The sequence below is a fragment of the Oncorhynchus keta genome, unplaced genomic scaffold (genome assembly GCF_023373465.1).
Source record: "Oncorhynchus keta strain PuntledgeMale-10-30-2019 unplaced genomic scaffold, Oket_V2 Un_contig_5395_pilon_pilon, whole genome shotgun sequence".
Taxonomy (NCBI): domain Eukaryota; kingdom Metazoa; phylum Chordata; class Actinopteri; order Salmoniformes; family Salmonidae; genus Oncorhynchus; species Oncorhynchus keta.
Window position 1 is genome coordinate 98029 of NW_026288263.1, and position 24472 is coordinate 122500.

Consider the following 24472-nt stretch of genomic DNA (forward strand, 5'->3'; position numbering starts at 1 on the left):
TGAAAGGTAGAGGGTAGAGGAGAGAGAGGGTGAAAGGTAGAGAGTAGAGGAGAGAGAGGGTGAAAGGTAGAGGGTAGAGGAGAGAGAGGGTGAAAGGTAGAGGAGAGAGGAGAGAGAGGGTGAAAGGTAGAGGGTAGAGGAGAGAGAGGGTGAAAGGTAGAGGGGAGAGGAGAGAGAGGGGATGAAAGGTAGAGAGGAGGAGAGAGAGAGAGGGTGAAAGGTAGAGGGTAGAGGAGAGAGAGAGGGTGAAGGGTAGAGGGTAGAGGAGAGAGAGAGGGTGAAAGGTAGAGGAGAGAGGAGAGAGAGGGTGAAAGGTAGAGGAGAGTCTAGAGGGAGAGGGTGAAAGGTAGAGGGTAGAGGAGAGGTAGAGGGTGAAAGGTAGAGGAGAGAGGAGAGAGAGAGGGTGAAAGGGAGAGAGTAGAGGAGAGAGAGAGGGTGAAAGGTAGAGGAGAGAGAGAGGGTGAAAGGTAGAGGAGAGAGGAGAGAGAGGGTGAAAGGTAAAGAGGAGAGAGAGGGTGGAACCTAGAGGAGATAAGGTGAAAGGTAGATGGAGTAGAGGAGATAAGAGGGTGAAAGGTAGAGAGGAGATGGGACCTTAAGAGAGAAAGGTGAAAGGTAGAGAGGAGAAGAGAGGTAGAGATAGAGAGTATAAAGGTCTGTGAAAGGTAGACTAGTAGAGGAGAGAGAGAGGGTGAAATGTAGACTAGAAGAAGATAAGAGAGAGAGGTGAAAGGTAGAGATGGACTACCTTAAGAGGAGAGAAGGGTATAAAGGTCTGTGGGTAGAGATGGACTACCTTAAGAGAGAGGGTGAAAGGTCTGTGAGTAGATGGAGACCTTAAGGGTGAAAGGGTAGAGGGTAGATAAGAGAGGGTATAAAAGGTAGATGGACTAGAGGGTGAAAGATAGAGAGTAGAGGAGATGGACTAGAGAGGGTGAGAGTAAACAGGTCTGTGATAGGATGGACTACCTTAAGATAAGAGTATAAAGGTCTGTGATAGGATGGACTACCTTAAGATAAGAGTATAAAGGTCTGTGATAGGATGGACTACCTTAAGATAAGAGTATAAAGGTCTGTGATACGATGGACTACCTTAAGATAAGAGTATAAAGGTCTGTGATATGATGGACTACCTTAAGATAAGATAAGAGTAAACAGGTCTGTGATACGATGGACTACCTTAAGATAAGATAAGAGTAAACAGGTCTGTGATACGATGGACTACCTTAAGATAAGAGTATAAAGGTCTGTGATACGATGGACTACCTTAAGATAAGAGTATAAAGGTCTGTGATACGATGGACTACCTTAAGATAAGATAAGAGTATAAAGGTCTGTGATACGATGGACTACCTTAAGATAAGAGTATAAAGGTCTGTGATAGGATGGACTACCTTAAGATAAGAGTATAAAGGTCTGTGATAGGATGGACTACCTTAAGATAAGATAAGAGTATAAAGGTCTGTGATAGGATGGACTACCTTAAGATCAGAGTATAAAGGTCTGTGATACGATGGACTACCTTAAGATAAGAGTATAAAGGTCTGTGATAGGATGGACTACCTTAAGATAAGAGTATAAAGGTCTGTGATAGGATGGACTACCTTAAGATAAGAGTATAAAGGTCTGTGATACGATGGACTACCTTAAGATAAGAGTATAAAGGTCTGTGATAGGATGGACTACCTTAAGATAAGAGTATAAAGGTCTGTGATAGGATGGACTACCTTAAGATAAGAGTATAAAGGTCTGTGATACGATGGACTACCTTAAGATAAGAGTATAAAGGTCTGTGATAGGATGGACTACCTTAAGATAAGAGTATAAAGGTCTGTGATACGATGGACTACCTTAAGATAAGAGTATAAAGGTCTGTGATAGGATGGACTACCTTAAGATAAGAGTATAAAGGTCTGTGATAGGATGGACTACCTTAAGATAAGAGTATAAAGGTCTGTGATACGATGGACTACCTTAAGATAAGAGTATAAAGGTCTGTGATAGGATGGACTACCTTAAGATAAGAGTATAAAGGTCTGTGATACGATGGACTACCTTAAGATAAGATAAGAGTATAAAGGTCTGTGATAGGATGGACTACCTTAAGATAAGAGTATAAAGGTCTGTGATAGGATGGACTACCTTAAGATAAGAGTATAAAGGTCTGTGATAGGATGGACTACCTTAAGATAAGAGTATAAAGGTCTGTGATAGGATGGACTACCTTAAGATAAGATAAGAGTATAAAGGTCTGTGATAGGATGGACTACCTTAAGATAAGATAAGAGTATAAAGGTCTGTGATAGGATGGACTACCTTAAGATAAGATAAGAGTATAAAGGTCTGTGATAGGATGGACTACCTTAAGATAAGATAAGAGTATAAAGGTCTGTGATAGGATGGACTACCTTAAGATAAGATAAGAGTATAAAGGTCTGTGATACGATGGACTACCTTAAGGTAAGAGTATAAAGGTCTGTGATAGGATGGACTACCTTAAGATAAGAGTATAAAGGTCTGTGATAGGATGGACTACCTTAAGATAAGAGTATAAAGGTCTGTGATACGATGGACTACCTTAAGATAAGAGTATAAAGGTCTGTGATAGGATGGACTACCTTAAGATAAGATAAGAGTATAAAGGTCTGTGATAGGATGGACTACCTTAAGATAAGATAAGAGTATAAAGGTCTGTGATAGGATGGACTACCTTAAGGTAAGAGTATAAAGGTCTGTGATAGGATGGACTACCTTAAGATAAGAGTATAAAGGTCTGTGATACGATGGACTACCTTAAGATAAGAGTATAAAGGTCTGTGATATGATGGACTACCTTAAGATCAGAGTATAAAGGTCTGTGATAGGATGGACTACCTTAAGATAAGATAAGTTAAGTGTATGGAACCACCAGACAGGACCAGAATGTGAAAACTAAAATGTTTATTGAGCAGAAACAGTACTCAGAACAACATTATGCTTTAATCAAAAATATCTCTGGAACAGTAGCAAGGTCAATGGGTCAGAGGTCAGCACCCCTCCGAAACAAAACAAACGTAAAGAGTAGAAAGCAACAGCTAGCAGGGTTCGCTCTGCCATGATCACATCTCAGTCTATTAACTGATGGAGACACCTGGTACGAGATAACAGTCTGGAAGAGGAGGACGAGGGTCTGTAGAGGATGGGGGTTATAGGTGTCTGGAAGAGGAGGACGAGGGTCTGTAGAGGATGGGGGTTATAGGTGTCTGGAAGAGGAGGACGAGAAGGGGTCTGTAGAGGATGGGGGTTATAGGTGTCTGTAGTAGAGGAGGAGGAGGGTTATAGCTGTCTGTAGTAGAGGAGGAGGGGTTATAGCTGTCTGTAGTAGAGGAGGAGGGGTTATAGGTGTCTGTAGTAGAGGAGGAGGGTTATAGGTGTCTGTAGTAGAGGAGGAGGGGGTTATAGGTGTCTGTAGTAGAGGAGGAGGAGGGTTATAGCTGTCTGTAGTAGAGGAGGAGGGGTTATAGCTGTCTGTAGTAGAGGAGGAGGGTTATAGGTGTCTGTAGTAGAGGAGGAGGGGGTTATAGGTGTCTGTAGTAGAGGAGGAGGAGGGTTATAGCTGTCTGTAGTAGAGGAGGAGGAGGGGTTATAGCTGTCTGTAGTAGAGGAGGGGTTATAGGTGTCTGTAGTAGAGGAGGAGGAGGGGTTATAGGTGTCTGTAGTAGAGGAGGAGGAGGGGTTATAGGTGTCTGTAGTAGAGGAGGAGGAGGGGTTATAGGTGTCTGTAGTAGAGGAGGAGGGTTATAGGTGTCTGTAGTAGAGGAGGAGGGTTATAGGTGTCTGTAGTAGAGGAGGAGGAGGGTTATAGGTGTCTGTAGTAGAGGAGGAGAGGAGGAGGGGTTATAGCTGTCTGTAGTAGAGGAGGAGGGTTATAGGTGTCTGTAGTAGAGGAGGAGGAGGGTTATAGGTGTCTGTAGTAGAGGAGGAGGGTTATAGGTGTCTGTAGTAGAGGAGGAGGAGGGTTATAGGTGTCTGTAGTAGAGGAGGAGGAGGGTTATAGGTGTCTGTAGTAGAAGAGGAGGAGGAGGAGGAGGGGTTATAGCTGTCTGTGTACCAATTTGTAAGTCGCTCTGGATAAGAGCGTCTGCTAAATGACTTAAATGTAAATGTAGTAGAGGAGGAGGGTTATAGGTGTCTGTAGTAGAGGAGGAGGAGGGGTTATAGGTGTCTGTAGTAGAGGAGGAGGGGGGTTATAGGTGTCTGTAGTAGAGGAGGAGGGGGTTATAGGTGTCTGTAGTAGAGGAGGAGGGTTATAGGTGTCTGTAGTAGAGGAGGAGGGTTATAGGTGTCTGTAGTAGAGGAGGAGGGTTATAGGTGTCTGTAGTAGAGGAGGAGGGTTATAGGTGTCTGTAGTAGAGGAGGAGGGTTATAGGTGTCTGTAGTAGAGGAGTTATAGGTGTCTGTAGGAGGGGGTTATAGGTGTCTGTAGTAGAGGAGGAGGGGGGGTTATAGGTGTCTGTAGTAGAGGAGGATGGGGGTTATAGGTGTCTGTAGTAGAGGAGGAGGGGGTTATAGGTGTCTGTAGTAGAGGAGGAGGAGGGTTATAGCTGTCTGTAGTAGAGGAGGAGGAGGAGGGTTATAGGTGTCTGTAGTAGAGGAGGAGGAGGGTTATAGGTGTCTGTAGTAGAGGAGGAGGAGGGTTATAGGTGTCTGTAGTAGAGGAGGAGGAGGGTTATAGGTGTCTGTAGTAGAGGAGGAGGAGGGGTTATAGGTGTCTGTAGTAGAGGAGGAGGAGGGTTATAGGTGTCTGTAGTAGAGGAGGGGGGTTATAGGTGTCTGTAGTAGAGGAGGAGGAGGGTTATAGGTGTCTGTAGTAGAGGAGGAGGAGGGGTTATAGGTGTCTGTAGTAGAGGAGGGGTTATAGGTGTCTGTAGTAGAGGAGGAGGGGGTTATAGGTGTCTGTAGTAGAGGAGGAGGAGGGTTATAGGTGTCTGTAGTAGAGGAGGGGGTTATAGGTGTCTGTAGTAGAGGAGGAGGGGGTTATAGCTGTCTGTAGTAGAGGAGGAGGAGGGGTTATAGCTGTCTGTAGTAGAGGAGGGGTTATAGGTGTCTGTAGTAGAGGAGGAGGAGGGTTATAGGTGTCTGTAGTAGAGGAGGAGGAGGGGGTTATAGCTGTCTGTAGTAGAGGAGGAGGAGGGTTATAGGTGTCTGTAGTAGAGGAGGAGGGTTATAGGTGTCTGTAGTAGAGGAGGAGGAGGGTTATAGGTGTCTGTAGTAGAGGAGGGGGGTTATAGGTGTCTGTAGAGGAGGGGGGTTATAGGTGTCTGTAGAAGAGGAGGGGGGTTATAGGTGTCTGTAGTAGAGGAGGAGGGGGTTATAGGTGTCTGTAGTAGAGAGGAGGGGGTTATAGGTGTCTGTAGAAGAGGAGGAGGAGGGTTATAGGTGTCTGTAGTAGAGGAGGAGGGGGTTATAGGTGTCTGTAGTAGAAGAGGAGGAGGAGGGGTTATAGGTGTCTGTAGTAGGAGAGGAGGAGGGTTATAGGTGTCTGTAGTAGAGGAGGGGTTATAGGTGTCTGTAGTAGAGAGGAGGAGGGTTATAGCTGTCTGTAGTAGGAGGAGGAGGGTTATAGGTGTCTGTAGTAGAGGAGGAGGAGGGGTTATAGGTGTCTGTAGTAGAGGAGGAGGGGGTTATAGTCTGTCTGTAGTAGAGGAGGAGGAGGGTTATAGGTGTCTGTAGTAGAGGAGGAGGGTTATAGCTGTCTGTAGTAGAGGAGGAGGGTCATAGGTGTCTGTAGTAGAGGAGGAGGAGGGTTATAGGTGTCTGTAGTAGAGGAGGAGGGTTATAGGTGTCTGTAGTAGAGGAGGAGGGTTATAGGTGTCTGTAGTAGAGGAGGAGGAGGGTTATAGGTGTCTGTAGTAGAGGAGGAGGGGTTATAGGTGTCTGTAGTAGAGGAGGAGGAGGGGTTATAGGTGTCTGTAGTAGAGGAGGAGGGGGTTATAGGTGTCTGTAGAGGAGGAGGGTTATAGAGGAGGAGGAGGGGTTATAGGTGTCTGTAGTAGAGGAGAGGAGGGTTATAGGTGTCTGTAGTAGAGGAGGAGGGTTATAGGTGTCTGTAGTAGAGGAGGAGGAGGGTTATAGGTGTCTGTAGTAGAGGAGGAGGAGGGTTATAGGTGTCTGTAGTAGAGGAGGAGGAGGGGTTATAGGTGTCTGTAGTAGAGGAGGAGGGTTATAGGTGTCTGTAGTAGAGGAGGAGGGTTATAGCTGTCTGTAGTAGAGGAGGAGGGTTATAGGTGTCTGTAGTAGAGGAGGAGGGTTATAGGTGTCTGTAGTAGAGGAGGAGGGTTATAGGTGTCTGTAGTAGAGGAGGAGGGGTTATAGGTGTCTGTAGTAGAGGAGGAGGAGGGTTATAGGTGTCTGTAGTAGAGGAGGAGGGTTATAGGTGTCTGTAGTAGAGGAGGAGGGTTATAGGTGTCTGTAGTAGAGGAGGAGGGTTATAGGTGTCTGTAGTAGAGGAGGAGGAGGGGTTATAGGTGTCTGTAGAGGAGGGAGGGTTATAGGTGTCTGTAGTAGAGGAGGAGGGTTATAGGTGTCTGTAGTAGAGGAGGAGGAGGGTTATAGGTGTCTGTAGTAGAGGAGGAGGGTTATAGGTGTCTGTAGTAGAGGAGGAGGAGGAGGGTTATAGGTGTCTGTAGTAGAGGAGGAGGGTTATAGGTGTCTGTAGTAGAGGAGGGTTATAGTGTCTGTAGTAGAGGAGGAGGGTTATAGGTGTCTGTAGTAGAGGAGGAGGGTTATAGGTGTCTGTAGTAGAGGAGGAGGGTTATAGGTGTCTGTAGTAGAGGAGGAGGGGTTATAGGTGTCTGTAGTAGAGGAGGGTTATAGGTGTCTGTAGTAGAGGAGGGGGTTATAGGTGTCTGTAGTAGAGGAGGAGGGTTATAGGTGTCTGTAGTAGAGGAGGGGGTTATAGGTGTCTGTAGTAGAGGAGGAGGGTTATAGGTGTCTGTAGTAGAGGAGGAGGGTTATAGGTGTCTGTAGTAGAGGAGGAGGGTTATAGGTGTCTGTAGTAGAGGAGGAGGGTTATAGGTGTCTGTAGTAGAGGAGGAGGGGGTTATAGGTGTCTGTAGTAGAGGAGGAGGGTTATAGGTGTCTGTAGTAGAGGAGGAGGGTTATAGGTGTCTGAGGAGGAGGGGGTTATAGGTGTCTGTAGTAGAGGAGGAGGGTTATAGGTGTCTGTAGTAGAGGAGGAGGAGGGTTATAGGTGTCTGTAGTAGAGGAGGAGGAGGGTTATAGGTGTCTGTAGTAGAGGAGGAGGGTTATAGGTGTCTGTAGTAGAGGAGGAGGAGGGGTTATAGGTGTCTGTAGTAGAGGAGGGGGTTATAGGTGTCTGTAGTAGAGGAGGGGGTTATAGGTGGAGGAGGGGTTATAGGTGTCTGTAGTAGAGGAGGAGGGGGTTATAGGTGTCTGTAGTAGAGGAGGAGGAGGGTTATAGGTGTCTGTAGTAGAGGAGGGGGGTTATAGGTGTCTGTAGTAGAGGAGGAGGGGGTTATAGGTGTCTGTAGTAGAGGAGGAGGAGGGGGTTATAGGTGTCTGTAGTAGAGGAGGAGGAGGGGTTATAGGTGTCTGTAGTAGAGGAGGAGGGTTATAGCTGTCTGTAGTAGAGGAGGGGTTATAGGTGTCTGTAGTAGAGGAGGAGGAGGGTTATAGGTGTCTGTAGTAGAGGAGGAGGAGGGGTTATAGCTGTCTGTAGTAGAGGAGGAGGAGGGTTATAGGTGTCTGTAGTAGAGGAGGAGGGTTATAGGTGTCTGTAGTAGAGGAGGAGGAGGAGGAGGGGTTATAGGTGTCTGTAGTAGAGGAGGAGGAGGGTTATAGGTGTCTGTAGTAGAGGAGGGGGGTTATAGGTGTCTGTAGTAGATGAGGAGGAGGGGGTTATAGGTGTCTGTAGAAGAGGAGGGGGTTATAGGTGTCTGTAGTAGTTATAGGTGTCTGTAGTAGAGGAGGGGGGTTATAGGTGTCTGTAGTAGAGGAGGAGGGGGTTATAGGTGTCTGTAGAAGAGGAGGAGGAGGGGTTATAGCTGTCTGTAGTAGAGGAGGAGGAGGGGGGTTATAGGTGTCTGTAGTAGAGGAGGAGGGTTATAGGTGTCTGTAGTAGAGGAGGAGGAGGGTTATAGGTGTCTGTAGTAGAGGAGGAGGAGGGTTATAGGTGTCTGTAGTAGAGGAGGGGGTTATAGGTGTCTGTAGTAGAGGAGGAGGGTTATAGGTGTCTGTAGTAGAGGAGGAGGGTTATAGGTGTCTGTAGTAGAGGAGGAGGAGGGTTATAGGTGTCTGTAGTAGAGGAGGGGGAGGGTTATAGGTGTCTGTAGAAGAGGAGGGGGGTTATAGGTGTCTGTAGTAGAGGAGGAGGAGGGTTATAGGTGTCTGTAGTAGAGGAGGAGGGTTATAGGTGTCTGTAGTAGAGGAGGAGGAGGGTTATAGGTGTCTGTAGTAGAGGAGGGGGTTATAGGTGTCTGTAGTAGAGGAGGAGGGTTATAGGTGTCTGTAGTAGAGGAGGAGGGTTATAGGTGTCTGTAGTAGAGGAGGAGGAGGGGTTATAGGTGTCTGTAGTAGAGGAGGAGGGGGTTATAGGTGTCTGTAGGAGGAGGAGGGGTTATAGGTGTCTGTAGTAGAGGAGGAGGGGGGTTATAGCTGTCTGTAGTAGAGGAGGAGGGTTATAGCTGTCTGTAGTAGAGGAGGAGGGTTATAGGTGTCTGTAGTAGAGGAGGAGGAGGGGTTATAGGTGTCTGTAGAGGAGGAGGAGGGTTATAGGTGTCTGTAGTAGAGGAGGAGGAGGGTTATAGGTGTCTGTAGTAGAGGGTTATAGCTGTCTGTAGTAGAGGAGGAGGGTTATAGCTGTCTGTAGTAGAGGAGGGGGTTATAGGTGTCTGTAGTAGAGGAGGGGGTTATAGGTGTCTGTAGTAGAGGAGGAGGGGGGTTATAGGTGTCTGTAGTAGAGGAGGGGGTTATAGGTGTCTGTAGTAGAGGAGGGGGTTATAGGTGTCTGTAGTAGAGGAGGAGGGTTATAGGTGTCTGTAGTAGAGGAGGAGGGTTATAGGTGTCTGTAGTAGTGGAGGAGGGTTATAGGTGTCTGTAGTAGAGGAGGGGGTTATAGGTGTCTGTAGTAGAGAGAGGAGGAGGGTTATAGGTGTCTGTAGTAGAGGAGGAGGGTTATAGGTGTCTGTAGTAGAGGATAGGTGAGGGTTATAGGTGTCTGTAGTAGAGGAGGAGGGTTATAGGTGTCTGTAGTAGAGGAGGAGGGTTATAGGTGTCTGTAGTAGGGGGTTATAGGTGTCTGTAGTAGAGGAGGAGGTTAGGGTTATAGGTGTCTGTAGTAGAGGAGGGGGTTATAGGTGTCTGTAGTAGAGGAGGAGGGTAATAGGTGTCTGTAGTAGAGGAGGAGGAGGGGTCATAGGTGTCTGTAGGAGGGGGGCATAGGTGTCTGTAGTAGCGAGGGGGTTACAGGTGTCTGTAGTAGCGAGGGGGTTAGGTGTCTGTAGTAGAGGAGGGGGTTATAGGTGTCTGTAGTAGCGAGGGGGTTATAGGTGTCTGTAGTAGCGAGGGGGTTATAGGTGTCTGTAGTAGCGAGGGGGTTATAGGTGTCTGTAGTAGCGAGGGGGTTATAGGTGTCTGTAGTAGCGAGGGGGTTATAGGTGTCTGTAGTAGCGAGGGGGTTATAGGTGTCTGTAGTAGCGAGGGGGGTTATAGGTGTCTGTAGTAGCGAGGGGGGGATTATAGGTGTCTGTAGTAGCGAGGGGGGTTATAGGTGTCTGTAGTAGCGAGGGGGGGGTCCATAGTGCATGGGCATGTCTATATTGTTCAGGTTGTTGTTGACCTGGTTGAGGGGGGGGTGGTAGTTGAGGGGGGGCAGGTGGAGGAGCGGGGGCACGTAGGGGGCGGGGGGCTGGCGATGAGGCAGAATGACACGAGGAGGGACCAACAAGGCCACCGCCTGCGGAGGGGGGGCTGCTCGAGGTCGCTTAGCAACCACCACAGGTTCCGGGGGCGGGCCCACTCTCTTCCCTGAAGTCTCTGAGAGAGAGAGAGAGAGAAAAAGTTAGTCAGGGTGATAGTCAGGGTGATAGGTGATAGTCAGGGTGATAGTCAGGGTGATAGTCAGGGTGATAGTCAGGGTGTTAGTCAGGGTGATAGGTGATAGTCAGGGTGATAGCTGATAGTCAGGGTGATAGCTGATAGTCAGGGTGATAGCTGATAGTCAGGGTGATAGCTGATAGTCAGGGTGATAGTCAGGGTGATAGCTGATAGTCAGGGTGATAGCTGATAGTCAGGGTGATAGTCAGGGTGATAGTCAGGGTGATAGTCAGGGTGATAGTCAGGGTGATAGTCAGGGTGATAGCTGATAGTCAGGGTGATAGTCAGGGTGATAGTCAGGGTGATAGTCAGGGTGATAGCTGTTAGTCAGGGTGTTAGTCAGGGTGATAGGTGTTAGTCAGGGTGATAGTCAGGGTGATAGCTGATAGTCAGGGTGATAGCTGATAGTCAGGGTGATAGCTGATAGTCAGGGTGATAGCTGTTAGTCAGGGTGATAGTCAGGGTGATAGTCAGGGTGATAGTCAGGGTGATAGTCAGGGTGTTAGTCAGGGTGATAGCTGTTAGTCAGGGTGATAGTCAGGGTGCAGTCAGGGTGATAGCTGTTTGTCAGGGTGATAGTCATAGGTGCTAGTCAGGGTGATAGCTGTTAGTCAGGGTGATAGTCAGGGTGATAGCTGATAGTCAGGGTGATAGTCAGGGTGATAGTCAGGGTGATAGTCAGGGTGATAGTCAGGGTGATAGCTGTTAGTCAGGGTGATAGTCAGGGTGATAGTCAGGGTGATAGCTGTTAGTCAGGGTGATAGTCAGGGTGATAGTCAGGGTGATAGTCAGGGTGATAGTCAGGGTGATAGTCAGGGTGATAGCTGTTAGTCAGGGTGATAGCTGATAGTCAGGGTGATAGCTGATAGTCAGGGTGATAGTCAGGGTGATAGCTGATAGTCAGGGTGATAGTCAGGGTGATAGCTGATAGTCAGGGTGATAGTCAGGGTGATAGTCAGGGTGATAGTCAGGGTGATAGTCAGGGTGATAGTCAGGGTGATAGCTGATAGTCAGGGTGATAGTCAGGGTGATAGTCAGGGTGATAGCTGTTAGTCAGGGTGATAGTCAGGGTGATAGTCAGGGTGATAGTCAGGGTGATAGCTGATAGTCAGGGTGATAGCTGATAGTCAGGGTGATAGCTGTTAGTCAGGGTGATAGTCAGGGTGATAGTCAGGGTGATAGCTGTTAGTCAGGGTGATAGTCAGGGTGATAGTCAGGGTGATAGCTGTTAGTCAGGGTGATAGTCAGGGTGCTAGTCAGGGTGATAGCTGTTAGTCAGGGTGATAGTCAGGGTGATAGGTGATAGTCAGGGTGATAGTCAGGGTGATAGCTGTTAGTCAGGGTGATAGTCAGGGTGATAGTCAGGGTGATAGTCAGGGTGATAGTCAGGGTGCTAGTCAGGGTGATAGCTGTTAGTCAGGGTGATAGTCAGGGTGATAGTCAGGGTGATAGTCAGGGTGATAGCTGTTAGTCAGGGTGATAGTCAGGGTGATAGCTGTTAGTCAGGGTGATAGCTGATAGTCAGGGTGATAGCTGTTAGTCAGGGTGATAGCTGTTAGTCAGGGTGATAGTCAGGGTGATAGCTGTTAGTAGATTACCCATAGTTCCAGAAGGACAGTATTACAGCATCGGGATTCATAAAGAAACACACTGACCTGCGTTCTTCTTGTTGAGCTCTTTCTCGCCCTCTTTCTGAATGTCCTGAATGATGCGCTCGTCATCTTGCTGTGGAGAGACACACAAACATTAGCTGGTCCCCTGTAAGCTCAGCTGGTAGAGCCTGGTGCTAGCAACGGCGGGGTAGTGGGTTAGATTCCCGGGAACCACCCATACGCAAACGCATGACTAAGTCGTTTTGGATAAAAGCATCTGCTGAAAGCCATATTATAGTATTATAATTAGCTGTTGGCCAAGAACGCCTTGCTTGGCTAGCGTGTTAGCTCTTTGTTGGTTTGGAATGGCTAGCGCGTTAGCTCTTTGTTGGTTTGGAATGGCTAGCGCGTTAGCTCTTTGTTGGTTTGGAATGGCTAGCGCGTTAGCTCTTTGTTGGTTTGGAATGGCTAGCGCGTTAGCTCTTTGTTGGTTTGGAATGGCTAGCGCGTTAGCTCTTTGTTGGTTTGGAATGGCTAGCGTGTTAGCTCTTTGTTGGTTTGGAATGGCTAGCGTGTTAGCTCTTTGTTGGTTTGGAATGGCTAGCGCGTTAGCTCTTTGTTGGTTTGGAATGGCTAGCGCGTTAGCTCTTTGTTGGTTTGGAATAGCGCGTTAGCTCTTTGTTGTTTGAATAGCAGGCGTTAGCTCTGTTGGTTTGGAATGGCTAGCGTGTTAGCTCTTTGTTGGTTTGGAATGGCTAGCGTGTTAGCTCTTTGTTGGTTTGGAATGGCTAGCGTGTTAGCTCTTTGTTGGTTTGGAATGGCTAGCGTGTTAGCTCTTTGTTGGTTTGGAATGGCTAGCGTGTTAGCTCTTTGTTGGTTTGGAATGGCTAGCGCGTTAGCTCTTTGTTGGTTTGCAATGGTTGGGGGTCCCCGAGGAGAGGTTTGGAACACTGGGGGTCCCCAAGGAGAGGTTTGGAACGGCTGGGGACCCCCAAGGAAAGGTTTGGAACACGGGGGGTCCCCAAGGAGAGGTTTGGAATCACTGGGGGTCCCCGAGGAGAGGTTTGGAACACTGGGGGTCCCCAAGGAGAGGTTTGGAACGGCTGGGGGTCCCCGAGGAGAGGTTTGGAACACTGGGGGTCCCTGAGGAGAGGTTTGGAACACTGGGGGTCCCCAAGGAGAGGTTTGGAACACTGGGGGTCCCTGAGGAGAGGTTTGGAACACTGGGGGTCCCCAAGGAGAGGTTTGGAACACTGGGGGTCCCCAAGGAGAGGTTTGGAACACTGGGGGTCCCCAAGGAGAGGTTTGGAACACTGGGGGTCCCTGAGGAGAGGTTTGGAACACTGGGGGTCCCCAAGGAGAGGTTTGGAACACTGGGGGTCCCAAGGAGAGGTTTGGAATGGCTGGGGGTCCCCAAGGAGAGGTTTGGAATGGCTGGGGGTCCCCAAGGAGAGGTTTGGAACACTGGGGGTCCCTGAGGAGAGGTTTGGAACACTGGGGGTCCCTGAGGAGAGGTTTGGAACACTGGGGGTCCCCGAGGAGAGGTTTGGAATGGCTGGGGGTCCCCAAGGAGAGGTTTGGAATGGCTGGGGGTCCCTGAGGAGAGGTTTGGAACGGCTGGGGGTCCCCAAGGAGAGGTTTGGAACACTGGGGGTCCCCAAGGAGAGGTTTGGAATGGCTGGGGGTCCCTGAGGAGAGGTTTGGAATGGCTGGGGGTCCCTGAGGAGAGGTTTGGAACACTGGGGGTCCCTGAGGAGAGGTTTGGAACACTGGGGGTCCCTGAGGAGAGGTTTGGAACACTGGGGGTCCCTGAGGAGAGGTTTGGAACACTGGGGGTCCCTGAGGAGAGGTTTGGAACACTGGGGGTCCCTGAGGAGAGGTTTGGAACACTGGGGGTCCCTGAGGAGAGGTTTGGAACACTGGGGGTCCCTGAGGAGAGGTTTGGAACACTGGGGGTCCCTGAGGAGAGGTTTGGAACACTGGGGGTCCCTGAGGAGAGGTTTGGAACACTGGGGGTCCCCGAGGAGAGGTTTGGAACACTGGGGGTCCCCAAGGAGAGGTTTGGAACACTGGGGGTCCCTGAGGAGAGGTTTGGAACACTGGGGGTCCCTGAGGAGAGGTTTGGAACACTGGGGGTCCCTGAGGAGAGGTTTGGAACACTGGGGTCCCTGAGGAGAGGTTTGGAACACTGGGGGTCCCTGAGGAGAGGTTTGGAACACTGGGGGTCCCCAAGGAGAGGTTTGGAACACTGGGGGTCCCTGAGGAGAGGTTTGGAACACTGGGGGTCCCCGAGGAGAGGTTTGGAAGGAGAGGTTTGGAACACTGGGGGTCCCCAAGGAGAGGTTTGGAACACTGGGGTCCCGAGGAGAGGTTTGGAACACTGGGGGTCCCCGAGGAGAGGTTTGGAACACTGGGGGTCCCTGAGGAGAGGTTTGGAACACTGGGGGTCCCCAAGGAGAGGTTTGGAACACTGGGGGTCCCTGAGGAGAGGTTTGGAACACTGGGGGTCCCCGAGGAGAGGTTTGGAACACTGGGGGTCCCTGAGGAGAGGTTTGGAACACTGGGGGTCCCCGAGGAGAGGTTTGGAACACTGGGGGTCCCCGAGGAGAGGTTTGGAACACTGGGGGTCCCTGAGGAGAGGTTTGGAACACTGGGGGTCCCTGAGGAGAGGTTTGGAACACTGGGGGTCCCTGAGGAGAGGTTTGGAATGGCTGGGGGTCCCCAAGGAGAGGTTTGGAACACTGGGGGTCCCCAAGGAGAGGTTTGGAACATGGGGTCCCCAAGGAGAGGTTTGGAACACTGGGGGTCCCCAAGGAGAGGTTTGGAACACTGGGGGTCCCTGAGGAGAGGTTTGAGGAGAGGTTTGGAACACTGGGGGTCCCCAAGGAGAGGTTTGGAACACGGGGGGTCCCTGAGGAGAGGTTTGGAACACTGGGGGTCCCCAAGGAGAGGTTTGGAACACTGGGGGTCCCTGAGGAGAGGTTTGGAACACTGGGGGTCCCTGAGGAGAGGTTTGGAACACTGGGGGTTGAGGAGAGGTTTGGAACACTGGGGGTCCCTGAGGAGAGGTTTGGAACACTGGGGGTCCCTGAGGAGAGGTTTGGAACTGGGGGTCCCTGAGGAGAGGTTTGGAACACTGGGGTCCCTAAGGAGAGGTTTGGAACACTGGGGGTCCCCAAGGAGAGGTTTGGAACACTGGGGGTCCTGAGGAGAGGTTTGGAACACTGGGGGTCCCTGAGGAGAGGTTTGGAATGGCTGGGGGTCCCCAAGGAGAGGTTTGGAACACTGGGGTCCCCAAGGAGAGGTTTGGAAACACTGGGGGTCCCTGAGGAGAGGTTTGGAACACTGGGGGTCCCTGAGGAGAGGTTTGGAACACTGGGGGTCCCTGAGGAGAGGTTTGGAACACTGGGGGTCCCCTGAGGAGAGGTTTGGAACACTGGGGGTCCCCAAGGAGAGGTTTGGAACACTGGGGGTCCCCAAGGAGAGGTTTGGAACACTGGGGGTCCCTGAGGAGAGGTTTGGAACACTGGGGGTCCCTGAGGAGAGGTTTGGAACACTGGGGGTCCCTGAGGAGAGGTTTGGAACACTGGGGGTCCCTGAGGAGAGGTTTGGAACACTGGGGGTCCCTGAGGAGAGGTTTGGAACACTGGGGGTCCTGAGGGGGTTTCCCTGGGGGAGGAGAGGTTTGGAACACTGGGGGTCCCCAAGGAGAGGTTTGGAACACTGGGGGTCCCTGAGGAGAGGTTTGGAACACTGGGGGTCCCCAAGGAGAGGTTTGGAATGGCTGGGGGTCCCTGAGGAGAGGTTTGGAACACTGGGGGTCCCCAAGGAGAGGTTTGGAACACTGGGGGTCCCTGAGGAGAGGTTTGGAACACTGGGGGTCCCTGAGGAGAGGTTTGGAACACTGGGGGTCCCCAAGGAGAGGTTTGGAACACTGGGGGTCCCTGAGGAGAGGTTTGGAACACTGGGGGTCCCTGAGGAGAGGTTTGGAACACTGGGGGTCCCCAAGGAGAGGTTTGGAACACTGGGGGTCCCCAAGGAGAGGTTTGGAACACTGGGGGTCCCTGAGGAGAGGTTTGGAACACTGGGGGTCCCCAAGGAGAGGTTTGGAACACTGGGGGTCCCCAAGGAGAGGTTTGGAACACTGGGGGTCCCTGAGGAGAGGTTTGGAACACTGGGGGTCCCCAAGGAGAGGTTTGGAACACTGGGGGTCCCTGAGGAGAGGTTTGGAACGGCTGGGGACCCCCAAGGAGAGGTTTGGAACAGTTTGGAACTGGGGTATCCTATTTAGTTAGCTTGCTGTTGCTAGCTAATTTGTCCTGGAACATAATCATGGAGTTGTTATTTTATCTTAAAAGCACAAGGTCCTCTACTCGGACAATTAATCCACACTGGGGGTCAACCGAATCGTTTCTGGCTTCTTCTCTGGGCGTTATATTGTGACTGGGGGCAAATTTAATAAATTAGGTGCATTATCGCCACCGACCTTGTTCGTCTTTCAGTCACCCACGTGGTTATAACCAATGTCATTATGTGGTATTGTGATGTCATTATGAGGTATTGTGATGTCATTATGGGGTATTGTGATGTCATTATGAGGTATTGTGATGTCATTATGGGGTATTGTGATGTCATTATGGGGTATTGGGATGTCATTATGGGGTATTGGGATGTCATTATGGGGTATTGTGATGTCATTATGGGGTATTGGGATGGGGTCATTATGGGGTATTGGGATGTCATTATGGGGTATTGTGATGTCATTATGGGGTATTGTGATGTCATTATGGGGTATTGTGATGTCATTATGGGGTATTGTGATGTCATTATGGGGTATTGTGATGTCATTATGGGGTATTGTGATGTCATTATGGGGTATTGTGATGTCATTATGAGGTATTGTGATGTCATTATGGGGTATTGTGATGTCATTATGGGGTATTGTGATGTCATTATGGGGTATTGTGATGTCATTATGGGGTATTGTGATGTCATTATGGGGTATTGTGATATCATTATGGGGTATTTTGTGTAGAATGAAAACATATTTAATCAGTCGGTCCAAAATGAATTTAGAAATCTATATTATTCAATTATTGCACCCACACTGCGCGCACATGCCAATCTGATGCAGATCACGCTGCCAGTCCTTCCTCTCCCATCTCCTCATTGGTTAATAGAAGCAGGTACCCACGTGACATTGGTTATAACCACGCGTGATCGATGTTTTAATCTATTGTAGAATAAGGCTTTAACGTAACAAAATGTGGAAAAAGTCAATTGGTCTGAATACTTTATGAATTATACTGTATATAATAGGTAGTGTGTGTGTGTGTGTTACTGTGGGTGTGTGTGTGCGCTCACCGTGGGGGTGTGTGTGTGTGTGTGCTCACCATGGGGTCTGTGTGTGTGTGTGTGCTCACCGTGGGGGGGTCTGTGTGTGTGTGTGTGCTCACCGTGGGGTGTGTGTGTGTGTGTGTGTGCTCACCGTGGGGTCTGTGTGTGTGTGTGTGTGTGTGTGTGTGTGTGTGTGTGTGCTCACCGTGGGGTCTGTCCAGAGAGAGCACTTGCGGCAGTGCCTACAGGGAGCGCCAGGGGAACGTGCGTGCTGACAGAAGTGGTTGTATCCACTGATTGGCTCTCGGCACAGGTAACACATGTAGCTTCCACAACGACACCACATCCTGTTACATCCCTCGGACTTCACCAGACCTGTTCCACACTTCACGCACTTCCTGACCCGAGCTGCTGTCATCCGCTCCTCACTGTAGGGGATAGAGAGGAGTTAGGACCCTAGTTAGGACCCTAGTTAGGACCCTAGTTAGTGCCCAACACCAGACCTGTTCCTCACTGTAGGGGATAGAGAGGAGTTGGGACCCTAGTTAGGACCCTAGTTAGGACCCTAGTTAGGACCCTAGTTAGGACCCTAGTTAAGGCCCTAGTTAAGGCCCTAGTTAGTGCCCTAGTTAGTGCCCAACACCAGACCTGTTCCACACTTCACACACTTCCTGACGCGAGCTGCTGTCATCCGCCCTAGTTAGGGCCCTAGTTAGTGCCCTAGTTAGTGCCCAACACCAGACCTGTTCTACACTTCACACACTTCACTAGTTAGGACCCTAGTTAGTGCCCTAGTTAGGACCCTAGTTAGGCCCTAGTTAGGACCCCAACACCAGACCTGTTCCACAGTTCCTGACCCTAGTTAAGGCCCTAGTTAGTGCCCTAGTTAGTGCCCACACCAGACCTGTTCCACACTGTCACACACTTCCTGACGCGAGGAGTTAGGACCCTAGTTAGGGCCCTAGTTAAGGCCCTAGTTAGTGCCCTAGTTAGGACCTAGTTAAGGCCCTAGTTAGGACACTAGTTAGGACCCTAGTTAGGACCCTAGTTAAGGCCCTAGTTAGGACCCTAGTTAAGGCCCTAGTTAGGACCCCAGTTAAGGCCCTAGTTAGGACCTAGTTAAGGCCCTAGTTAGGACCCAGTTAGGACCCTACAGGCCCTAGTTAGGACCCTAGTTAGGCCCTAGTTAGGACCCTAGTTAGTGCCCTAGTTAGGACCCTAGTTAGTGCCCTAGTTAGGACCCTAGTTAGGACCCTAGTTAGGACCCTAGTTAGTGCCCTAGTTAGGACCCTAGTTAAGGCCCTAGTTAAGGCCCTAGTTAGGGCCCTAGTTAGTGCCCAACACCAGACCTGTTCCACACTTCACACACTTCCTGACGCGAGCTGCTGTCATCCGCCCTAGTTAGGGCCCTAGTTAGTGCCCTAGTTAGGACCCTAGTTAGGACCCTAGTTAGGACCCTAGTTAGTGCCCTAGTTAGGGCCCTAGTTTGCCCTAGTTAGGACCCAACTGTTTACTGAACTGTTCTACACTTCCTGACCCGAGCTGCTGTCATCCGCCCTAGTTAGGCCCTAGTTAGTGCCCTAGTTAGTGCCCAACACCAGACCTGTTCCACACTTCACACACTTCCTGACGCGAGCTGCTGTCATCCGCCCTAGTTAGGGCCCTAGTTAGTGCCCTAGTTAGTGCCCAACACCAGACCTGTTCTACACTTCACACACTTCACTAGTTAGGACCCTAGTTAGTGCCCTAGTTAGGACCCTAGTTAAGGCCCTAGTTAGGACCCCAACACCAGACCTGTTCCACACTTCCTGACCCGAGCTGCTGTCATCCGCTCCTCACTGTAGGGGATAGAGAGGAGTTAGGACCCTAGTTAGGACCCTAGTTAGGACCCTAGTTAAGGCCCTAGTTAGGACCCTAGTTAGGACCCTAGTTAGGACCCTAGTTAAGGCCCTAGTTAGGACCCTAGTTAAGGCCCTAGTTAGGACCCTAGTTAAGGCCCTAGTTAGGACCCTAGTTAAGGCCCTAGTTAGGACCCTAGTTAGGACCCTAGTTAGGACCCTAGTTAGTGCCCTAGTTAGTGCCCTAGTTAGTGCCCTAGTTAGTGCCCTAGTTAGGCCCTAGTTAGCGCCCAACACCAACAACTGTTCTACTGAACTGTTCTACACTTCCTGACCCGAGCTGCTGTCATCCGATCCTCACCATTGGGCCCTAGTTAGGACCCCAGTAAGCGCCCAACACCAGACCTGTTCTACACTTCCTGACCCGAGCAGCTGTCATCCGATCCTCACCATTGGGCCCTAGTTGGGACCCTGAATAGTCAGATCTGATGGTTCTGGCAGGCTACTTCCTGTCTGTCAGCTGCAGGAAGTCTGAGGAGCTGTGGACAGCAACAACAGGAAGTACTGGGCGTGTATGGTAAGTGTGTTTGTAGTGAGTGTATTAACACTATGTGTGTTAAGAGTGTGTGTGTGTGTGTGTGTTAGCGTGTATTAACACTGTGTGTGTTAGAGTGTGTGTGTGTGTGTGTGTGTGTGTGTGTGCCTGTGTGTTAGCGTGTATTAACACTATGTGTGTTAGAGTGTGTGTGTGTGTGTTAGAGTGTGTGTGTGTTAGCGTGTATTAACACTGTGTGTGTTAGCGTGTATTAACACTATGTGTGTTGTGTGTGTGTGTGCCTGTGTGTTAGCGTGTATTAACACTGTGTGTTAGTGTGGAGAGACAGGAAGCACCCGCCTGCTAAACTTCCTGCCCAGTCATCCGGGAAACAGAGCTGTTTACCCAGTACCCTCTCTGTTGTGAGAGGAAGAGAGTAACAGGACACAGAGCAGGGTTTAGCTCCATGCCTGCACAAACACCTGAGGGGTTATTCACTATGAACGAAACAGAACCAACCGACCGACTTCGTTCATCGGCCCTGTGACCAATCACAGCCCAGAGAGTCAACAAGGTCATTGTCCAGACGACACAGCTGGTATGTCACTAGGTCGGCCCTGTGACCAATCACAGCCCAGAGAGTCAACAAGGTCATTGTCCAGACGACACAGCTGGTATGTCACTAGGTCGGCCCTGTGACCAATCACAGCCCAGAGAGCCAACAAGGTCATTGTCCAGACGACACAGCTGGTATGTCACTAGGTCGGCCCTGTGACCAATCACAGCCCAGAGAGCCAACAAGGTCATTGTCCAGACGACACAGCTGGTATGTCACCAGGTCGGCCCTGTGACCAATCACAGCCCAGAGAGGTCAACAAGGTCATTGTCCACTTGGTTTTCACTGGACAGCTTCCCGGTGGTCTGAGCTAAAAATGAACCATTAGATTGTTACCAAACACAAGTAGCCTATTGGCAATGTTCTCCACGACAATGTCTGGCTTCAATTACATAATTAATTAATTATTAATTAATACATTTAATTACAACATAAAGACGTCGACATCAGTGATGACATTTCCCCCCCCCCAGACAAAAAGGTTTTTAATCTTTACGGCCTGTGGTATATTTTACATTAGACTGGGGGGCGGGTCGAATGAAAGATGGACAGTCAACTAGGGCACTAACTAGGGCCCTAACTAGGGCACTAACTAGGGCACTAACTAGGGCACTAACTAGGGTCCTAACTAGGGCACTAACTAGGGCCCTAACTAGGGCACTAACTAGGGTCCTAACTAGGGCACTAACTAGGGCACTAACTAGGGCACTAACTAGGGCACTAACTAGGGTCCTAACTAGGGCACTAACTGGGGTCCTAACTAGGGCACTAACTAGGGCACTAACTAGGGCACTAACTAGGGCACTAACTAGGGCACTAACTAGGGCACTAACTAGGGTCCTAACTAGGGCACTAACTAGGGTCCTAACTAGGGTCCTAACTAGGGCACTAACTAGGGTCCTAACTAGGGCACTAACTAGGGCACTAACTAGGGTCCTAACTAGGGTCCTAACTAGGGCACTAACTAGGGCACTAACTAGGGCACTAACTAGGGCACTAACTAGGTCCTAACTAGGGCACTAACTAGGGCCAATAAGATCGGCTTTACAGTCATATCAGATGACTTGGGGGGACAACAGTAGGTCTCAGTCGTGTTGGCTCATATTAACATATGAGGGAGAGATGGTGAGGACCCCTCTCTCTCTGGTCAGGCACTTACAAGGCCACCTGCATGGACCATATTAACATATGAGGGAGAGATGGCAAGGACCCCTCTCTCTCTGGTCAGGCACTTACAAGGCCACCTGCCTGGACCATATTAACATATGAGGGAGAGATGATGAGGACCCCTCTCTCTGGTCAGGCACTTACAAGGCCACCTGCATGGACCATATTAACATATGAGGGAGAGATGATGAGGACCCCTCTCTCTGGTCAGGCACTTACAAGGCCACCTGCATGGACCATATGAGGGAGAGATGGTGAGGACCCCTGTCTCTCTGGTCAGGCACTTACAAGGCCACCCTCATGCGTATCTCATCTCGTTCCATGACCTGGTCACATGACTTCCCAGCATGCTCCTTCCACTGGACACGGCACTTCCTGCAGCTCTCCTGGAGAGAGGGGGAGAGGGGAGAGAGGAGCGGGGGGGAGAGGTTTGGTAAAAACAGTAATGTAGCATCCAAGGTTTAGGTTACCCCCCAAGGTTTAGGTTACCCCCAAGGTTTAGGTTACACCCCCCCAAGGTTTAGGTTACCCCCAAGGTTTAGGTTACCCCCCTAAATGAATATGTCAGAGATGGTCACATGTTCCCCTCCCCTCGTCTCAATCAAAACACAGGTTACAACATCCAACATCCAGCACACAATAGTGAGACTTGAGAAATAATGGAAACGAGGGGAGAGGAAAGGAGGAGGAGAGGGGAGGAGAGAGGTGAGGAGGAGGAGAGGGGAGGAGAGAGGTGAGGAGGAGGAGAGGGGAGGAGAGAGGTGAGGGGAGGGGAGAGGAAAGGAGGAGGAGAGGGGAAGGGAGAGGTGAGGAGGAGAGGGGGGGGGAGAGGTGAGAGGAAAGGAGGAGGAGAGGGGAGGAGAGAGGGAGGAGAGAGGAGGAGGGAGGGAGGAGGGAGGGGAGGGAGGGGAGGGGAGAGGAAAGGAGGAGGAGAGGGGAGGAGAGAGGTGAGGAGGAGGAGAGGGGAGGAGAGAGGTGAGGAGGAGGAGAGGGGAGGAGAGAGGTGAGGGGAGGGGAGAGGAAAGGAGGAGGAGAGGGGAAGGGAGAGGTGAGGAGGAGGAGAGGGGAGGGGAGAGGGGAGGAGGAGGAGAGGGGAGGGGAGAGGGGAGGAGGAGGAGACGGGCAGAGGCTGCCTCAAACACTGGCTAGCTGTGGCTCTGGGAGTGACTGTGTGTGTGAGCGAGAGAGAGAGAGAGAGAGACAGAGAGAGAGAGAGAGAGAGAGAGAGAGAGAGAGAGACTGCAGCAGAAGTGTGATCCGTCCCTGACTGCGTGGTTGCCTAGTAACAGCATCTCCACCGGCTCAACATGCTGAAGGACATCTGGGGGACACACTCAGTTTCATTAAGAAGAAGTGCATCGATGTCGTCGTCCCCACAGTGACCGTACGTACATATCCCAACCAGAAACCATGGATTACAGGCAACGTCCGCACTGAGCTAAACGGCTCAGTTTTCGTGGTCTCCAATTTCGTGGTATCCAATTGTTTTTAGTAGCTACTATCTTGTCTCATCGCTACAACTCTCGTACGGGCTCGAGAGAGACGAAGGTCGAAAGCCATGCGTCCTCCGAAACAGAACCCAACCAAGCCGCACTGCTTCTTAGCACAGCGTCATCAAGCCAGCCGCACCAATGTGTCGGAGAAAACACCGTGCACCTGGCAACCTTGGATAGCGTGCACTGCTGCGTCCGGCCCGCCACAGGAGTCGCTAGTGTCTAAATCTTAAAAGGGGGGTGAGAAGGATTACTTATCCTATCCTAGGTATTCCTTAAAGATTCAGATGTCCACTCCCTTCCTCTATATGTGTATAGTCGTTTCTGATTGGAGGGGAGCTGCTGTGGGTGTGACAGAGGGGAGGAGGGAGTTGTCTCTCTCATCCTCTGACCCAGATGTCCACTCCCTTCCTCTATATGTGTATAGTCGTTTCTGATTGGAGGGGAGCTGCTGTGGGTGTGACAGAGGGGAGGAGGGAGTTGTCTCTCTCATCCTCTGACCCAGATGTCCACTCCCTTCCTCTATATGTGTATAGTCGTTTCTGATTGGAGGGGAGCTGCTGTGGGTGTGACAGAGGGGAGGAGGGAGTTGTCTCTCTCATCCTCTGACTCAGATGTCCCCTCCCTTCCTCTATATGTGTATAGTCGTTTCTGATTGGAGGGGAGCTGCTGTGGGTGTGACAGAGGGGAGGAGGGAGTTGTCTCTCTCATCCTCTGACTCAGATGTCCCCTCCCTTCCTCTCTGCAGGAACAGCCCTTATAAGGAAACAGAAGACTTTTACACACAATCTGATTGGAGGGGAGCTGCTGTGGGTGTGACAGAGGGGAGGAGGGAGAGAGAGGAGAGTTGGCTCTCTGGAATGAGGTACGGTCAGAGCACATGGTCTGGGGAAAGAGGAGCTCCCCAACACAGATATACTGCTGAGGTGTGACTCCTCACACACACACACAGTCATGTTCACAGCTTCAGCTACTAACACACACACACATTATTATTTTACACTTTATTTAACCAGGCAAGTCAGTTAAGAACATATTCACATTTTCACATGACGGCACTGGGAACACTGGTCTGGGTTAACTGGTCTAGGAACAGTGGGTTAACTGGTCTGGGAACAGTGGGTTAACTGGTCTAGGAACAGTGGGTTAACTGGTCTAGGAACAGTGGGTTAACTGGTCTAGGAACAGTGGGTTAACTGGTCTAGGAACAGTGGGTTAACTGGTCTAGGAACAGTGGGTTAACTGGTCTAGGAACAGTGGGTTAACTGGTCTAGGAACAGTGGGTTAACTGGTCTAGGAACAGTGGGTTAACTGGTCTGGGAACAGTGGGTTAACTGGTCTGGGAACAGTGGGTTAACTGGTCTAGGAACAGTGGGTTAACTGGTCTAGGAACAGTGGGTTAACTGGTCTAGGAACAGTGGGTTAACTGGTCTGGGAACAGTGGGTTAACTGGTCTAGGAACAGTGGGTTAACTGGTCTAGGAACAGTGGGTTAACTGGTCTAGGAACAGTGGGTTAACTGGTCTAGGAACAGTGGGTTAACTGGTCTAGGAACAGTGGGTTAACTGGTCTAGGAACAGTGGGTTAACTGGTCTAGGAACAGTGGGTTAACTGGTCTAGGAACAGTGGGTTAACTGGTCTAGGAACAGTGGGTTAACTGGGGTGGGAACAGTGGGTTAGGAACAGTGGGTTAACTGGTCTAGGAACAGTGGGTTAACTGGTCTGGGAACAGTGGGTTAACTGGTCTAGGAAAAGTGGGTTAACTGGTCTAGGAACAGTGGGTTAACTGGTCTAGGAACA

At 50.3% G+C, this 24472-nt stretch overlaps 2 protein-coding genes and 1 long non-coding RNA gene across 14 annotated transcripts in view; 2 read left to right on the forward strand and 1 right to left on the reverse strand.

The window, feature by feature from the left end:
- Nucleotides 1–3159: 3159 nt before the first annotated feature.
- On the forward strand, nucleotides 3160–9102 carry LOC127925259 (uncharacterized). Its single transcript, XR_008120220.1, has 25 exons — nucleotides 3160–3381; nucleotides 3474–3525; nucleotides 3588–3812; nucleotides 4005–4167; nucleotides 4351–4401; nucleotides 4446–4488; nucleotides 4584–4747; nucleotides 4780–4808; nucleotides 5181–5241; nucleotides 5450–5485; nucleotides 5606–5662; nucleotides 5785–5882; nucleotides 6054–6473; nucleotides 6534–6687; nucleotides 6941–7027; nucleotides 7171–7346; nucleotides 7455–7491; nucleotides 7557–7771; nucleotides 7811–7871; nucleotides 8013–8173; nucleotides 8231–8291; nucleotides 8353–8445; nucleotides 8503–8564; nucleotides 8656–8880; nucleotides 9054–9102. It is a non-coding gene; the product is annotated as an uncharacterized LOC127925259 (long non-coding RNA).
- A 591-nt stretch (nucleotides 9103–9693) lies between these two features.
- The window catches only part of rnf216 (ring finger protein 216), a 67150-nt gene continuing 52371 nt past the window's right edge, over nucleotides 9694–24472 (reverse strand). Inside the window, exons 14-17 of one of the 2 annotated variants that reach the window (XM_052510131.1) lie at nucleotides 21469–21566; nucleotides 17230–17452; nucleotides 11751–11820; nucleotides 9694–10035 (exon numbers count right to left, since the gene is read on the reverse strand). In XM_052510131.1, coding sequence (XP_052366091.1) covers nucleotides 9764–10035; nucleotides 11751–11820; nucleotides 17230–17452; nucleotides 21469–21566 — 663 coding nt within the window. In that variant the 3' untranslated portion in view covers nucleotides 9694–9763. Of the gene's footprint in view, nucleotides 10036–11750; nucleotides 11821–17229; nucleotides 17453–18701; nucleotides 18863–21468; nucleotides 21567–24472 lie in introns of those variants that run through there. The other variant, XM_052510132.1, reaches the window with a different exon arrangement.
- On the forward strand, nucleotides 12401–15912 carry LOC127925261 (eukaryotic translation initiation factor 3 subunit A-like). Of its 11 annotated transcripts, none has more exons than XM_052510133.1 (10): nucleotides 12401–12657; nucleotides 12750–12870; nucleotides 12901–12990; nucleotides 13080–13141; nucleotides 13294–13385; nucleotides 13896–13955; nucleotides 14058–14147; nucleotides 14178–14448; nucleotides 15642–15701; nucleotides 15762–15897. In XM_052510133.1, exons 1-9 carry the CDS (start codon nucleotides 12406–12408, stop codon nucleotides 15663–15665), a joined length of 1062 nt encoding a protein of 353 aa, XP_052366093.1. In that variant the 5' UTR covers nucleotides 12401–12405; the 3' UTR covers nucleotides 15666–15701; nucleotides 15762–15897. The 11 variants fall into 11 exon arrangements, 1 of the variants encoding a protein (XP_052366093.1); XR_008120225.1 differs by lacking the exons at nucleotides 12401–12657; nucleotides 13294–13385; nucleotides 13896–13955; nucleotides 14058–14147; nucleotides 14178–14448 and adding exons at nucleotides 13386–13416; nucleotides 13717–13746; nucleotides 14902–14962; nucleotides 15114–15173; nucleotides 15371–15611 and having other exon boundaries at nucleotides 12708–12870; nucleotides 13080–13171; nucleotides 15672–15821; nucleotides 15852–15912; XR_008120224.1 differs by lacking the exons at nucleotides 12401–12657; nucleotides 13294–13385; nucleotides 14058–14147; nucleotides 14178–14448 and adding exons at nucleotides 13386–13416; nucleotides 14902–14962; nucleotides 15114–15173; nucleotides 15371–15611 and having other exon boundaries at nucleotides 12708–12870; nucleotides 13080–13171; nucleotides 13896–13925; nucleotides 15672–15821; nucleotides 15852–15912.

Excerpts from the sequence above, each read along its gene's own strand:
- LOC127925261 (XM_052510133.1), top strand. The coding sequence starts at position 12,406 with ATGGCTAGCGTGTTAGCTCTTTGTTGGTTTGGAATGGCTAGCGTGTTA. Across the intron at positions 12,871-12,900 it reads CTGGGGGTCCCCAAGGAGAG|GTTTGGAACACTGGGGGTCC; the intron begins GTTTGGAACACT and ends CCCTGAGGAGAG. Across the intron at positions 14,148-14,177 it reads CTGGGGGTCCCCAAGGAGAG|GTTTGGAACACTGGGGGTCC; the intron begins GTTTGGAACACT and ends CCCTGAGGAGAG.